The following is a 17,500-nucleotide window of genomic DNA, read 5'->3' as shown; positions in this document are numbered from 1 at the left end:
TTTTTGAATAACGATAGCAATACTGAATCGCAATGTAAGGGTGCAGTATCGTGATTTGTCGTTTCGAAGTTCTGTTACCCTTCCATCCAGAAAACAACCACATGATAAAATGTGATAGTGCTTAGAAGCTTCAAATCATCATCATTACTATTTTGAAACGTTATCATTAGCCTTTTGCAACCTACTCTACGCGTAAACTATAAACATAGTTTTTATTTATATTTTTATCGTATAATGTTGGCAAAGGTGAAAAAAGCAAACTAATGAAGTGAATATTGCAATGCATCGCAATAATACATGAATCGCTATGCATCGCGATAGTATGGCATCGTGGCATGTGTATCGTGATGCACATCGAATCGTGAACCCCTTGCCAATACCTACCCCAAATGGTTAGAGTCGATAACTTGGAAGTCTGTGTACAGTAAATATAGTCTTACCTTTGTTTACACTACCTTTTCAAACACTGGAATACACTCTGAAAATTACTACAATTCTCCAAGGACACCTATATTTTAGTCTTGTTGAATAAGACTCAACACAAGGCAAACAGTAACAACTAGGAATTTGGCAGACTACAGAGAAAAATAGTCTCAATAACAAACTCGTTCTCCCTCATTCTTTTTTCCACCATAAAAAGGGCCACGAGTCAACTGTCATCCGCAAAATATGTCACGTCCACAGAGAGTATGTCATGACGACAACAGCATCGGCCTGTTTTGTTCCTCTCTATTTGGTTTTTCGTTGAAAGGTCAGCCTTGGCTTTTCGCTCTCTCTTGAAACCCCATCGGAGTGGCTCTTCACCACAACAGCATGACAATAGTGGTCTGTGGAATGGGTGCACTCTCAGTTCAGCACTGCTTGCCGCAGACCAGGGCTTGACACTGGCACTCGCCAACCGGTCAAATGCTGGTAAAACTTGGCTGTGGCTAGTAATATTTTCAGTCTCACTAGCCAATTTGGCTGGCAGCTTATTCCTTGGTATGACATACGCATTTTAGTAGCCTATATTCTGTTTGCCCCTTGTGCATCAATTGTTTGTAAGTTCAAGAAAAAGCTCAGTAACTCAGTTTCTATTTACTTGATATACTTCCATGTAGAAAGCTATATACTCATCTTGCTTTAGCAACTCATCTTCTCAGGTTAGACGTACACCATCACGATGAAGAAAAAAAAAAACAATATAAAATCTGTGGCTACTGGAGTACCTGAATGGCTAGTGACTCAGGAAAACCACTAGCCACAGTGGCAGGTGGGTGAAAAAGTTAACGTCAAGCCCTGCTGCAGACGTGAGACATCTGGTCACTTGATATAGACACCACTATGGGCATGTGCTGTGCTGTGCTTATCACAACCCGGACAGACAGTTATACAATAGGCCCCAGGCACATCTGTATCTGCGGGGAGGTTAGGGTAGCGGTGGCCTGTTAGTTTAGGGCTTCAAGCATAACACACCTGTGTTACCTGCATGTGTGTGTGTGTGTGTGTGTGTGTGTGTGTGTGTGTGTGTGTGTGTGTGTGTGTGTGTATGTGGATATTTTATAAAACATTGATAAAACGTAGGCCTAAGTAATAAAAACATTTTTTAATGTTTTGTTCATCATTTGGTTACTCGTTTTGGTTTATTTGGTTAATTATTTAGTAGGTCTAAGTCTTTATAATACTTTTTATGCATATAAAGTGTTACCTAGTTTCCTTGCCTCCGTCTCCAGTGTGAGTAGCCTACTGTGTGTCCTCAGCACAGCATCCACCAAGCACAGCCATATAGGCATATAGGGCAGTCATGGGTAAGCGGTTAGGGCGTCGGACTTGTAACACAAACGTTGCCGTTACTGGAGAAACGGACGTTTCGGAGCTAGTCCATTCTCCTACCGGAGACATTGAGAATGGACTAGCTCCGAAACGTCTGTTTCTCCAGTTAACCTTAGACTTCTGTTGTTTAATTTCGGCTTCAATACACTTTTTCACACAAGCCTTGTGTGCGCCTCCTTTTTTCCATTATCTTGAGTGATTACTACTTTTTGGGAGTGCACGCAACAAGAATACACAGGTTTTAAGTGCAGGCGCAGACGCCGACCTTTGTTGGTCTTTTGTTAATCAATAAACATATCAGGGGACGAGGAGAGATGAATATGCTGCTCTATAGTCGTAGTGCTCCAGGGGCTGTAACCAATACCCTGTAATATCTGTAAGTCGCTGTGGATAAAAGCATCAGCTAAATGCCAGGCATACACTGTACCACTTTTGGCCGGATTTTGCCACGAGTTGTCAGTCGCACAACTTTTTGGGAGTCGGGCCGATTTCTTGCTCAATTGGAGATCAATTGTCAGTCTCACATCGTGTAGTGTACGTGGAGTAACGACAAGTGATTTCAGCTCATGACCAGCTTGCAATGTGCAATCATATGGTTGCAAGAAAATCAACGCTGTTTGAAATCCTGATGCGCCCCTTTTGAGTAAATTGCACAATTGAAGCAGTGCTACGACCCGATTTGACACTACTACACATGCACAAATTGCCAAGGCAATGCGATTCGCTCTTGATTGCATCCTCGCCGGCACCTCAGGTGCACCTTTCCTCTCTGCATTTTTGCCATCTGCAGAGACCTGCTGCAATAGACGTTGAAATGTTAACTACCATTGTACTACACTACTATGATACAACACACATGGCCTTTAGGACTTCGTTAATGCCATTCCGGCAAATGTATAATACTGTGTCTTTACAGGCTAATGCATTGCAGTGATGTAATAATTATTTCACAAAAATCCATGCTGACGTATGCACTGTAAGTGGTGCAGATACAGAGTATACTGTAAATATGGAGATTATTGGATGACCCAGAACTGATATTGTTGCTGTCACTGTTTGCTGTTATCTCAGTAAAGTTGACTTAAGAGGTCATCGCCCCCCATGCCATGTGGTGGCTCAAACCCCTGGGGTGCCACTGGCCCCAGCACAAAAGGACACTTTTGGGGTGGGGGGTTGCAGTATATAATCTCACTTCAGAGATTCCTCTTGGAGTCTCTTTCCATCTCTGAAGGGGCTCCAATCTCTGTCTTTCTCTCCCTCTCTTCCTCTCTCTTTCTCTCTTTCTCTCTATCTATCTTCGGTAAACTGTATTTGATTTCACTGTATCCTATGTAACCTACAGTAGCCTTGAGTTAAATGTAATGTTACCTTGCAGTTGATAATTAAATTGTCATATAACATTCATTCATTTGCATCTCATCATCTGTATCATGCCATTTGCCTTTCCTGTGTCTTAAGTTAACACTGCTTCTGTTTCAAATGCCCACTCCTGGCCGTCGTTGGTTAGGAATAAAGTGGAGGGAAAAGTTATATACTTTTACAATACTGTAGTGTACCATCCGGGCTGCACTTATGTAACACTTCCTCCAACAGCATAGCTATCCTCCCTATATACTGTGTACAGTATAAAATATGCATAACAAAGACACACAGTGCAGTAAGAAGGTGCAGTACACATTTCGCAGCCCTATGACTAGCTATTCAAAAATTATTGTACATGGGTGGGTATATTTTGAAGTCATAATGAGCAGGCTACTTAGAGAAATTTATGGTGGTGGTAGATTATACAGTACGGTCTACTGGAAATGTCCGTGACTGCTCGAAAGGTTGCCTCTCCCATCTCTTTCACAAATGAAATAAAATGGACAGGTGCAGAAGTGAGGTGACAGGTTTAGAAAAGCATCTTCAAAAGACTTGCCAGATTGATTGATTGTTCACATGTATTACCATTTCAGCAGCTATGGCTATATCATGACCAATACAGATAGAGAAAAAAACAGTATATCACATTTTTAAAAAAAGGAAACACAACAAAAGACTCGTCAGAACCACTGGTACCACTATGGTCTGCCGCCAGGACTGGACTGGCCATTTGGCATACCAGGCATTTCCAAAAATCCATGCTAACTCATGTACTGTAAGTGGTGCAGATACATACTGTACCATCCGGGATGCACTTACAGTACGTAACACTTCCTCCAACAGCATAGCTATCTTCCCCATATACTGTACAGCATGGGTGTCAAACTCAAATTGACTGAGGGCCAAAATCAAAATCTGGATTGAAGTTGCAGGCCAAACTCAATATGTTTTTACAAACATTAACTAAAATTGCTCATGTTTAAATTTATGTTTGAACAGATTCCCATCATACTGTAGTTCAAATGTGCCTGCACATACAGTGCCCTCCATAATTATTGGCACCCCTGGTTGAGATGTGTTTTTTGGCTTCCAATTATTTTATTTTTTTTCTAAATAATATGGGACCTTAATGGAAAAAAAGAGAAAAATCCAACCTTCAATACAAGTGCATTTATTCAGTGGGGAAAAAATCCCACATAAAGAAATAATTATTTGACATCAAATAATGTGTGTCACAATTATTAGCACCCCTGGTGTTAATATTTTGTACAACCCCCTTTTGCCAACAAAACAGCACCTAATCTTCTCCTATAATGTTTCACAAGATGGGAAAAGACAGAAAGAGGGATCTTCAGCCATTCCTCTTTGGCAGAATCTCTCTAAATCATCCAGAGACCTGGGTCCTCTCCTCTGTACTCTCCTCTTCAGCTCACCCCACAGGTTCTCAATGGGGTTGAGGTCAGGGGACTGAGATGGCCATGGGAGGAGCTTGATTTTGTGTCTCGTGAACCATTTCTGTGTAGATTTGGCCATATGTTTAGGGTCATTGTCTTGCTGAAAGACCCAGTGACGACCCAGCTTCAGCTTTCGGGCAGAGGGCAACAGATTTTGATTTAAAATGTCCTGGTATTTCAAAGCATTCATGATGCCATGCACCCTAACAAGGTTCCCAGGGCCTTTGGAAGCGAAACAGCCCCACAGCATCACTGACCCACCCCCATACTTCACAGTGGGTATGAGGTGCTTTTCAGCATGCACATCTTTCGTGGTACGCCAGACCCACTTAGAGTGTTTGTTGCCAAAAAGCTCAATCTTGGTCTCATCTGACCAAAGCACATGGTCCCAGTTGAAGCCCCAATACCGCTTGGCGAACTCCAGACGCTTGCGTTTATGATTGTGAGTGAGGAAAGGTTTTCTCCGTGCATGCCTCCCAAACAGCTTGTTGGCGTGTAGACAGCGCCTGATGGTTGATTTGGAGACTTTGTGACCCCAGGATGCTACCATTTGCTGTAATTCTGTAACAGTGAGCTTTGGAGATCTTTTGATTTCTCTTACCATCCTCCTCACTGTGCGTGGTGGCAAAATAAACTTGGGTCCTCGTCCAGGCTTGTTTACCACTGTTCCAGTTGTTTTGAACTTCTTAATTATTCCTCTCACAGTGGATATGGGCAGCTGCAGTTGAGTGGCAATCTTCTTGTAGCCTCTGCCTGACCTGTGAAGGTCGACGCACATCTGCCTCACTTGTATGCTGTGTTCCTTTGTCTTTCCCATGTTTAAGAGTGGATAAGAGAAATGGCCTCGGTGTCACGTCATATTTATACCCCAGGGAAACAGGAAGTGATGAATTACTAATTAAATGTTCCTACATACTCTGGTAAACTTTGTAAACTACTGTAGAAATGACAGAAATGCTTCAATTATATTTATTTCCTGGGAATTGTTAAGGGTGCCAATAATTGTGGAACAGGTGATTTAATGAAAAATAATTATTTTTTAGTCAGGGATTTTTTTATTTTCTTACAATTCATTTGAGTTGAAGGCTACATTTTCCTACAATTTTCAGTGTGACAGTATTCTTCTGCAATAAACACTGAATTTATTTTAAGGCTTTTAACACATCTCAACCAGGGGTGCCAATAATTATGGAGGGCACTGTATTCTGTTGCATTTCATTGTGAGCTGTTTCAATGGCCTTGGCCCACTCATATTCGTGTGATATGCGAATTTTCATGTTCAAAATCTTAATACGCTATACAGTTGTGGTGTATGTGGGCCAACTGTAATACACATTTGAAATGATCTCGCGGGCCAAATAAAATGGCTCTGAGGGCCAAAATTGCCCCCCAGGCCTGAGTTTGACATCCCTGCTGTACAGTATAAAATATGCATAAAAAAGACACACAGTGCAGTAAGAAAGTGCAGTACCCATTTCGCAGCCCTATGACTAGCTATTCAAAAAATATTGTACATGGGTGTGTATATTTTGAAGGCATAATGAGCAGGCTACTTAGAGAAATTGATGGTGGTGGTAGATTATACAGTACGGTCTACTGGAAATGTCCTTGGCTGCTCGAAAGGTATCCTCTTCCATCTCTTTCACAAATAAAATAAAATGGACAGGTGCAGAAGTGAAGTGACAGGTTTAGAAAAGCATCTTCAAAAGACCACCTGTACCACTATGGTCTGCTGCCTTCCATCTGTTTCACAAACGGCATCAAGTGACGGGTACAGAAAAGCATCTTCAAAAGACTCAATATTCGCCCAATGACGTGTGTATAGAGGTCAGTGAACTTGCCAGAACCACTTGTGCCGCTATGGTCTGCTGCCGTCCATACCGTTTATGGATAAATTGCCCTTGGAGATCCGAATGTCAGTCTCGCTTGGGTAATTTCCCCAATACAAAGCCCATATATATATTCTACTTATTTCATGTGATCCCTCCACAGTTCAGTCAAGAAAAGGCACCAGATGAGGGAGAGAGAGAGAGAGAGAGAGAGAGAGAGAGAGAGAGAGAGAGAGAGAGAGAGAGAGAGAGAGAGAGAGAGAGAGAGGAACAGTGAGAAACAGAGAAACAAAGGCCTCAAAATCTGCCTCGAGCACCTAACACCGGTATTACATGTCAGTGGGAGAGGCGATGAATGCGAGGCGCTCCATAATTTTCGGTTGGGGAGCAGTAGCGAGGCGAGAGGTGGTGACGTAGGGGAGCGAGGAGGCCTGGCGGTTTGTGAGCAGGGTGATAAAGTTGAGCTTGGTTGAAAAATATGAAATGAGAAGCGTGCACTGCGAAGCGCTAACTAACCAATGGGAGAGCTTTCCAAAACCGTTAACACCGTGACGTCACGTGACCGTCACCAGCAGTACTGCGGGATATTTAAAAATGGAGGCTGTTTTGATTTTGGTGGTGTCAAATCTACCTATCGTTTTTCACAGATGCTTTTAAAAAAATGACACTTGGATTAAGGTGGCCAATATATTCGATGCTCCTGGTGAGTTTTTATTTTTACGTACAGTGTTTGTAATTGAAGAGAGATGGTTGATTGACCACAGCATTCGCTAAGCTATGCTAATTTGACCGGGAAACGAGGCTACGTTTCTTGACACACTCACGGATGGTGGGAAGGCAGGTTGAGAGCGTGGGGGAAATGCGTCCTTGTAAATCCACCGTAGCTGTATGCCATGAAGTGCTCTATTGCAGTTTTTTTTAAGTGAGGGGGCGGGGACCCTTGGGGAGGGGGGGGATCTACCAGTATATAAGGGCCTTAGCTGAACTGTACCGGTATATGGTTGAGTTTGGAAACCGCTGTTCTAGTCTGCCTGTAGCCAACCGGTAGGGCACTCGCCTGTCATGCGGCTGACCGGGGTTCGATTCCCAGCATGGGTCCTTTGCCGACCCCTCCGCGTCTCTCTCCCAATTCACTTCCTATCCACCTCTCACACTGTCCTATCAAATAAAGTCGTAAAAGACCAACAAAAAAAACCTGGTCTTGTCTGCCTGTGACGTCCGCCAGTCTGCCCTGTCTTTCCTTCTGTCGCCTGGTACAGAATCAGAGGCCAATCACTTCAAGCTTTTGCAGGGTCAGGGTCTTGAAGGTATACACATGGTCTACACTTATTGTGATTGTGTGTGTGTTTGAGTGTGCGCGTGCGTGCATGGGTGCATGTGTGTGTCGGTGCAAGCGTGGGTGCATATGAGGGTGGATATAGTCTTTGTGCATGGAAGGGATGTGTGTGTTATGTGTGTGTGTGTGTGTGTGTGTGTGTGTGTGTGTGTGTGTGTGTGTGTGTGTGTGTGTGTGTGTGTGTGTGTGTGAGTGAGAGAGAGAGAGAGAGAGAGAGAGAGAGAGAGAGAGAGAGAGAGAGAGAGAGAGAGAGAGAGAGAGAGAGAGAGAGAGAGAAAGAGAGAGGGAGGGAGGGAGGACTGTGAAGTGTGGACATGTGTGAAAGGGTGTGCCTGTATGTGCGTGTGCGTGTGTGCCTGCGTGTATGTGTGTGTGTGTGCGTGTGTGTGTGTGTGTGTGTGTGTGTGTGTGTGTGTGTGTGTGTGTGTGTGTGTGTGTGTGTGTGTGTGTGTGTGTGTGTGTGTGTGTGTGTGTGTGGTGCAGTAGTCATTTACTTCTGAGGTTTCAATTGTGGAGTCACAAAGGGACTCTCCCAATGTCTGGAAATGTATTTGAGTGAGCCTTCACCATGGCAGCATGCAAGGTAGCGTGGCACATGGAGCACAATAGAGTCAACCAGAGGCAGTGTGGCCAGGGCCGGATTAACGCACAGTCTCGATATGGCTGCAGCCTAGGGGCCCCCCACCTGCCAGGGGGCCCCCGATTGGCCAAAAGCCCAAATAAATGCAGAATTGTGATAGGATATTGAAAAATGCATCTCTTATGACAAATATAACTTTAAATCTTGTTAATACTTCAAAGTATGACACTGTCGATGTAAATTTGTCATGAAATTTCCCCCTCTGTGTGGGCCCCAGAGCAAACTGTAGCCTAGGGGCCCCGGGTCATCTTAATCCGGCCCTGAGTGTGGCACATGGAACACAATAGAGTCAACCAGAAAGGCACAAGGCAGAACAGCAGACATACAGCATCATTAGCCTCACACTGTGGAGCTCACCAGGCAGCATGGCACTCATAACAATAGCCTGCCTCAGCCAGGATTTTTCTGCTTCTGCTTTTTTGTGTTTCGCTTCGGGTAAACACCCTTCTTCGAAGGTACCAGCCAATAGAACCATGGAACGCACAATATTGCTTTCAACAGCCACGTCCATGATTCAAATGAGTAGGGCTGCATAATATCAGAACAAAATTCAATACTCGATAAAAGCATGCAAGGCCTCGATAACGATATTTAAACAATATTTAGAAATATAGCTAAGTGTTTTTCTTGTCACTCCTTTTTCGGTCTGTGTGGGGGGAGTGGCTTTGGTCACGGTGGGCTTCTTGCACATTTCTTGATATTCAGCTAGTGATTGTACAGCACAGAAATGTTTTACTTGTTAGCGATAATTCATTTATTTTCACGATATGCATATTGCCACTCTTGATATCACGATATTGATACATTTTCGATATATTGTGCAGCCCTACACATGAGCACATGCACGTGCACATGTATACAGACACACATACACATACAGTACATATACAATGGGAAGCCTCATTGTAACCAACTAAGTTGCTATAGTAGTTAGCAATGTCACTGTCAAGGAAAACACATCCAAACAGGTAAAGGAAGCAAGTGAGCAGTTGTAGGGCCCATACTTATTAAGGTGACGCCGATGTTTTTGATGAGTTTGTGAGCGGTTTTACTTACTCAACGTTCTTGTATTGAAACAGGTTTTAATTTTGAAAGGAAAAAAACGTTGTTCAAATCCAAAATATAGAAGTCTATTATCGCAGACACAGGTCTTGGCTGTGAAGCAGAGTATTGGAACAACCTCCCCATATTTTACTTTTTGCATAAAAAGGTGATTGTGTATTTGATAAGCGTGTGAGCAGGTGTACAGTACTTACTCAAGGTGACTGTGTCGTTGATGCGGAAGCTGCAGAGGATCTGGTCCACATTGCGAGCATGCAGGAAGCCGTTCCCCCTCACCACCACCTGGAAGACCTCTGCAGAAGACACAACATGGATTAATACCACATCATATACGCACAGACGCACAGACGCATGCACGCACGCACACACAGTGTTGTATAGTAAGAAAGTAAAAATACAAAGTAAATGCTTAAAATTCTTTTGGATTATTTAGATTTAATTTTACTCTGTGTGTGTGTGTGTGTGTGTGTGTGTGTGTGTGTGTGTGTGTGTGTGTGTGTGTGTGTGTGTGTGTCTGTGTCTCTGTCTGTGTGTGTGTGTGTGTGTGTGTGTGTGTGTGTGTGTGTGTGTGTGTGTGTGTCTGTGTGTGTGATGTACAGTATAGGCACCATTTTCAGTATTGACTTGTCATTCACCAGGTTGTAAATTGCTGAAAAAATTATAGGCCATGAGGTGCAAACACACACACACACACACACACACACACACACACACACACACACACACACACACACACACACACACACACACACACACACACACACACACACACACACACACACACACACACACACACACCCCAAATGGTCAGTCAAAGATGTTTATTGCATGTGGCACTGATGCAAAATAACCTACCTCCTGCACAGATACTGTCTGGTTCAACAGCCAGAATTTCAATGCATGACCTCTTCAAGATCTGTGTAGACAATTACAAATAAGAAAGAAAACAGGAAATTAAGAACTTTTTAATGTTTTAAAGGTATAACATTTTTAAATAAAATGTATATATTAAAATGTATTTATTTATATATTACATAGGCTACTATGTGTGTCCACACTTTTATATTACTGTTATATTATATTACCGTTATATTATATTATATTATAGACATATTATATTATATATTGTACTTTTTGCATCATGTATTATTCACTACATTATGCTGCATTGTGTGTGTCATGCATATATGTTGAGAGATTACAACAGAGTAACTGAAGCCAAAGAGGTTGGATATATAATAAAGAGGAATCAAAACACGGCCACTCAATGCAAAAGTGTGTGCTCAAAATTTGGTCTCCTAAGGGGGCGTTGTCCCTCCTTATTCTTCTCTTTTTGTGGTGTTTGCACAAGATGTGCGCTACTGCCATCTACAGCGCTAAGGGGACTCCATTTATTCTCTACTTCAAGACTCCGAAGGTCTCCTAATCAAAGTTCTCCTAAAGGGGCGCTCACCCCACGTAAGGTGGATACCGGAAAAGAACCCGCCTGTTTTATTTCACTCTCATATACGATTCTCTGCTGATGCCATATTCCACATGCCCTTCAACACCATCTTCTTATTCTTCTTCCTGTAGCTCTGCCTGAGCTGAATGCTGATCAGTAAAGCTGTATTTAAAGTCGAAAATAAAGAGAAACCAAAGACAAAAGTGGGTGACAAACGTTTTGGGTCTAGCCCATGATCATCAAATTAAATTTGGGAACTGATGATGGGCTAGACCCAAAACGTTTGTAAGCCACTTTTATCGTTGGTTTCTCTTTATTTTCGTTTTTTAGTACAGATTCACTGATCAGCATTCAGCTCATGTGTGTGACTCCTTTTCCCCTCCCTACTGCATCACTGTTTTGGATTGAAGCACCAGCTCTACCTTCTCCTTTGCTATGCTACAATTCTCCTGGGTTGTGGGTATACACATTAGGGGTCTTACACACCAGGGCGGTAAAGCGTCGCGGAACGGCCACGTTTTTCACCGGCGTCGGTGAAAATACATTGAAACATATCTGTCCTCACACACCAACCGGCGGTAGTCGGGCGTCAGTGGCGCGGGAGCCGGCTCCGCGCCGCGCTGCATTTGGAAAATAGAACTCGAGCGTATTTTTCACGCCGGCGACTGGCGGTGTCTCATAGCCTAGAAATCTAGACGCCCCTAGCGACCGCAAATTGAATTTGCTCCTGGGGGCAGTCTAGCGGACCCCGGTCGTTTTGCGAGGCTGAAAGTTATCCGATGACAGGGCCAATCAAATCGCGAGGGGGGCCGGGCTACTTAGTAAACAGGAAACTTTCTAAGAAGAAGCATGGTGTCCGTCCGTGCTACGTACAGCACGAAAGTGTTCACTTAATTTAAAAAGCCTGGATGATAACATTTTGTGTCTGACATGGATTGATGTAATAATACACCATGAACTTATCGGACACAAATAGATCACAACACATTACCATTTGATCATTCAATGTTTTAAACTAGCTCGGTAAGCTAAGTTGAGCATTTTACAGAACCAGATAGTCACACGCTATTATCAGACCACTACTGTAGGTGTAGAATGAAATTGCTGCCCCAATTTCTAATAAGACACATGCCATTAAAAACGAGACATTTGGGAGCTTTGAAAGTCTTTGAGTAGCTTACTAAATAGATGGGAATTCTCTACCAAGCTAGTGGCTAGCTAACCTGTCGCAATAACAGCCTTGTATTATATGCCTGCCCCAAATTCTAGTAAGATCCATGTCATTAAAAACGAGACATTTGGGAGCTTTGAAAGTCTGTAAGTCGCTTACTAAATAGATGGGAATGACACCTAGCCAACCTGTCGTCAATTACACAGAGCTAGGTATCCAGAGCTAGCTAACACCGAACATGCCATGTTGACAACGATCATAGATATAACCATTTAACAAGCCCCAAATTGCTCAACATTTCGCTGGTTGATCAAGGAGGGCCATGTGGTTGAAAACGAGGCATTTTTGAACTGTGTAAGTGAAAACACGATTTATGAGGACACTTTTGTGGCTGTGGTCGTCACACGCATGCACTGCTACGACGGCTCGAAGTTGCCGCTCCACCTACAAAGGGGCCCTCGCTGGCTAGCTAACCTGTCGCCAATAACACAGAGCTAGGTATCCAGCCTTGTATTATATGCCTGCCCCAAATTCTAATAAGATCCATGTCATTAAAAACGAGACATTTGGGAGCTTTGAAAGTCTTTAAGTCGCTTACTAAATAGATGGGAATGACACCTAGTCTACCGAGCTAGCGGCTAGCCAATCTGTCGTCAATTACAGAGCTAGGTATCCAGCTGTGTTTTAGTTATGGGTATACAGCTAGCTAGCTAACACCGAACATGCCATGTTGACAACAATCATAAATATAACCATTTAACAAGCCCCAAATTGCTCAACATTTCGCTGGTTGATCAAGGAGGGCTGTGTGGTTGAAAACAAGGCATTTTTGAACTATGTAAGTGAAAACACGATTTATTAGGAAACTTGTTTGTGGCTGTGGTGATCACACGCATTCACTGCTACGACGGCTCGGAGTTGCCGCTTCACAAGACAGCTGTGACGTTACACAGAAGTGTGTGGGGATTGGTTGTTTGCCATCCAATTGCGTGGCGTTGAGTGCTGAAGCAACCGTTTGTCCCTCCCACACTGCCGCCCAGCCCTCCTAGACCCTGGTACAGCTTTTTGCTGTACGGCGTCTAGATTTCTAGGCTAGGTGTCTCATTCAAATGAATGGCAAAGTAGCACGCTAGCTTTGGCTGTGAGGGGGTTTCGAACAGGACTGGCGGTGCACGCCGACGCTGTCAGTGTGCAAGGCAGAGAAAAACACGCCGGCCAAAACTAAGCAGAAAGACTGCATTCGTCCCGCGATCGTTCCGTTCGGCTTTGGTATGTTTTGCCCCTTATACATTGTGTGTATGCGTATTTTGAAGGCGCTTGGAACTCAAATTCATAGTTGCGAAACTTTGCTATATAAATACATATTGTATTGTATTGTATTGTATTATACAGCATATTACAACCGACCAGTGCCTGGTACAAAAACATTGTAGGCCCATGAAGATTGAGAGGGGGGCCCTTTCAGATGATTTTGGCCTGGGCCCAGTCAAGGCTGTCAGCAGCCCTGCCTAGGTGGAATTGTCACATTGTTTCTTTCCAACAATGGCATGACAGTGAAGAAGAAAGACTTGAAGAAACTCCTGTACACTGACCATTTTTACTGTTTTTCTTTAATAAACGACGTTTCGGTACTAGACCTTCATTAGGCAATCTCTTTCATTCATCTCAACACAGGCTTTTTCAGTGTGCAGGAGTTTCTTTAAGTTGTTTGCTGAGTGACCCATGGGCCATCTCCGACTCACCTGCCAGCCGAGGTGTGCGAAAAAAGTTGAAGTTTAGTGAAGAAGAATGAAAAAGGTGCGAGAGTGAACACAGGTGAGAATGAAGAGGGTGCGAACAGTGAACGCAAATGTTGTCCATACCGAATCGATGACGCCTTGCAAGGCCTGAAAGCCGTCGTTGACAGGGAACACGTGGTCTTTGCTGTCGGCTATTGTTGCCAGCTATGTGGGCGAAAGACAGCACAAACAGTTTCAGAAAACGTTGTATTTTGTGTGTGTGTGTGTGTGTGTGTGTGTGTGTGTGTGTGTGTGTGTGTGTGTGTGTGTGTGTGTGTGTGTGTGTGTGTGTGTGTGTGTGTGTGTGGCACGTGAACAACCACATTCTCCCAGCAGTGTACACACAGGGCTTGACATTAACTTTTTCACTCACCGGTCACTGTTTCTAGTGGTTTTCCCTCGTCACTAGCCATTCAGGCATTCCACTAGCCACAGATGTTATATTGGTTTTTTTTGTTTGTTTTTTTTAACAGCATTTGGCTGGTGGGCACGTGCCAGTGTCAAGCCCTGGTACACAGCCTTTAAGCTCATCTAGCATGAAAATCACACAACAGAAGTTAAACACCTATTTGCTGGCTGGTGATGATCAAATCCAAATACGTCTCACAATGAGGCATGAATGAACATGTCGTGTGTATCATTGAGGCAAAAGCTTTATTTAAATTCTTGGACTACCTTTGGTCTTGGATTGCTGAAGACACTGCTAACCTTAATAGACCTATGTCTAAAGCTAAATCATGCAAGTCTTTGGAGATAAAAGACGTCAATAGATTTGCTTAAATATACATTTGTTAAAAATAAATGCTATTGCGATGACAACATTTTACCGCCGACCTCTGGAATGTATAGACCAGTGTTTCTCAACCAGGGTGCCGGGGCACCCTTGGGTGCCGCAGGCCCCCCTCAGGGGTGCCGCGGAAACATGGCTGATAAATAAATTATGTAATTTAATACATATTTGTCTAAATGAATAAAGTATTGCCTTGTCAGTGGAGTCTTTCATCTGCCCTTTACACACAATAAAGTAAATTTAGGTCGCCCCAGTAAGCTGCAACTTCGAACGTAGGTTGTGTGACGTCTCCATATGTGTTACTTTTCTAAGTTTTGTGGTATCCGATGCGATGCTATGTTACAGCTTATTGCTTTGGGGTGCCTTGAAAATTTTCAGTAATTGAAAGGGTGCCTCGCCTAAAAAGAGGGTGGCGAAACACTGGTATAGACTGAAGGACTGCAACCCGCAGTTTGACTGATGAGGTGCAAGAGATGAGCTCCAGAACTACTCTGGGGTGCATTTCTCAAAACCAAAGTTGCTTACTACATTAGCTACTTTGTTGTTTTCAGTGCATTTTCCCATTGGCAACTACCGAAGGTGCTAACAGGCTAACAACTTCTTTTTTGAGAAATGCACCCCTGCTGTGTTAGCCTATATGTTTTTATGTTGTTGTTGTTGTTTGTTTTTGTTTTGTTTCGTAGTGCTGTTCAACACACCTGGGTTTCGTTGAAGTCCTTCACTCCAACACAGTACACTGTAGCACCAAGCTGCCGTGATCTTTGGGCCTGTCGTCGTGAGATGATTCATCACCCAAGAAAGAAAGACATCAAAATAGTATTTATTTTTTTTATTGTCCTTGCACGCTATAGAAGAAACCATTGTGGGGAAAACAAGTAAACGAAGCTAATCAAAGACAGACACACAATCATTATCTACTAGTCTGCCAAGAGGATTCGTCACCCAAGAAAAAAAGAGAACACTTCAATTCGTTTTTCTGGCACGCCAGGAGGAACCATTATAAAAACAAATGTGAATAGGGGTAATTTGAGACGGTCACACAAACATATCTACTGGCCTGTCATCAAAAGAAAAGAGATAACTTTGTATCCCCATAAAGCCAGGCTCAAACTACACGACTAGCGATTGTGTGTCCGATTTTGGCGTCGGGGTGCACTGCACACTAGAAGAGAATCGCAACTGTCAATCTTATCGCTGCTCGCAGCCACCGAGACCATGCCCGACGTTCTATTTCCAGTCGCAAATATCAAAACAGTGTTTGATTTCTATGACTTGCGATCGGCGACTCTTTGAGCTGCTAAAGTTCTATCTTAGAAGGTCGCCCACGACGAGGAAATCTTTCCCAACAATTGCTTGCGATGGTCCTGGGGGGTAACGTTCCAGCGATTGGGGGGTTTTCAGCCGAGAATCGGGCCGATATTCGCGTAGTTTGAGCCAGGCTTTATGCACACAATTCCACCAATGGAACACTGTAATAGTCATTAGTTTTGTTTACATGATAACTCCCTTTAATTCTGAATAAAGCTAAATTCCGCATTAATTCTGAATAAAGCTTAATTGAAAACGTCATGTAACCACCTCCCAATTCGGAATTAAATGAAAGATCAAAGTAAACTCGACTGAACTATTTAATTCGGAATTATTAATTCAGAATTAAAAACGTTATGTAAACGTAGCAATTGACAAGTTAACTTACTACACCACCATGGCATAACACAGGGCCTTTAGTGTTGCACATGACTTGGTCATTGCCATTCTGGTAGCAACATGTCGTATATAATGGCATGTCTTAGGTGCCGTTTACACGTAGCTGGATATTTTTATATGTGGATATTTTTTTCTCCTGCTTGTATTGGTTTTGGCCTTCTGTTTCCACGTAGCAGATATTTAAAATCCAGGTATAAAAAGCAGGAGAAAAAAATATCCTGTTTAGGGGCTGAAACGCATTCATTACAATAAAGGATTTATTTTTATCCACATGTTTACACCTAACAGGAGAAGAAAATACCCTGCTAAAGAAATATCCAGCTACGTGGAAACGGCACCTAAGACACATTAAAAAAAACATTGAAAAAAACAGGGATAATTTGAGACAGATGCACGGCCATCTGACTTAAACACCTGGCTTGCTTTCTGAGTCTAATCATAATGGTCTAAATTGGCAGATTCTTACTGGTGGGAGGAGCAGTGACTCAGTCCTCATCAAACACCCACCACAGCTGTGAGCGCTCACAAGCTTTATTTTAAAATAAATAGTTCTAGTGTTTCAATGCTACTACCCTTCCTGAAATGCCCCACTGACTAAGTTTTTAATGAATCAGAGCGAATCTAGGTGAAGAGGCGAAAAGATAATTGGAAACAGAGTTTCATTGCAACTTATAAACAAGCACTGGGAGCATCTCTCTTTTTCTTTTTGTTTCATAATGTTGTTGTTGAATTTTCAAAGATGGTCAGGGGTAGTAAATACGTATATATGGGATATGGTAGTCTGGCAAACCAGGTCCAAAAACTCGCTACACAGGTTCAAACAGGAAAGACTCCATCCAGTTAATTCTCTGCTCAGACACAAGCACTGCACATAGAATGGACAGTATTTCTCCAAAAGAAGCAAGGTTTTTAAAAGCTCCCTGGCTACAGTCAGACTGATGACAAATCAGATTCCTTGATTTTTTTAAAACTTGCATCACTTTTTGAATGTATTTTGTCTTTTTCTTTTTCTATTTATTCCTATGTATTGACCTGCACAAGAGTTCCTATGTGCCTGGACTACGAGGTCATGTACAAATGGCCAATGAAGAACTTTGACTTGACTTTGACACATT

The 17,500-nt window shown here is 42.9% G+C and overlaps 1 protein-coding gene across 2 annotated transcripts in view; it reads right to left on the bottom strand.

Moving 5' to 3' along the window:
- Positions 1–17,500, bottom strand: part of antxr1b (ANTXR cell adhesion molecule 1b) — a 126,354-nt gene that overhangs the window by 72,001 nt on the left and 36,853 nt on the right. For both annotated transcript variants that reach the window (XM_063210770.1, XM_063210771.1), the window contains exons 7-10: positions 15,377–15,445; positions 13,973–14,053; positions 10,351–10,411; positions 9,690–9,788 (exon numbers count right to left, since the gene is read on the bottom strand). In XM_063210770.1, the coding sequence (XP_063066840.1) occupies positions 9,690–9,788; positions 10,351–10,411; positions 13,973–14,053; positions 15,377–15,445 (310 nt within the window). The remainder of the gene's footprint in view (positions 1–9,689; positions 9,789–10,350; positions 10,412–13,972; positions 14,054–15,376; positions 15,446–17,500) is intronic.

Source organism: Engraulis encrasicolus, chromosome 11 (genome assembly GCF_034702125.1).
Source record: "Engraulis encrasicolus isolate BLACKSEA-1 chromosome 11, IST_EnEncr_1.0, whole genome shotgun sequence".
Taxonomy (NCBI): Eukaryota; Metazoa; Chordata; class Actinopteri; order Clupeiformes; family Engraulidae; genus Engraulis; species Engraulis encrasicolus.
Note: the sequence above shows the minus strand (reverse complement) of the source record. Positions and strands in the feature narration are given on the sequence as shown.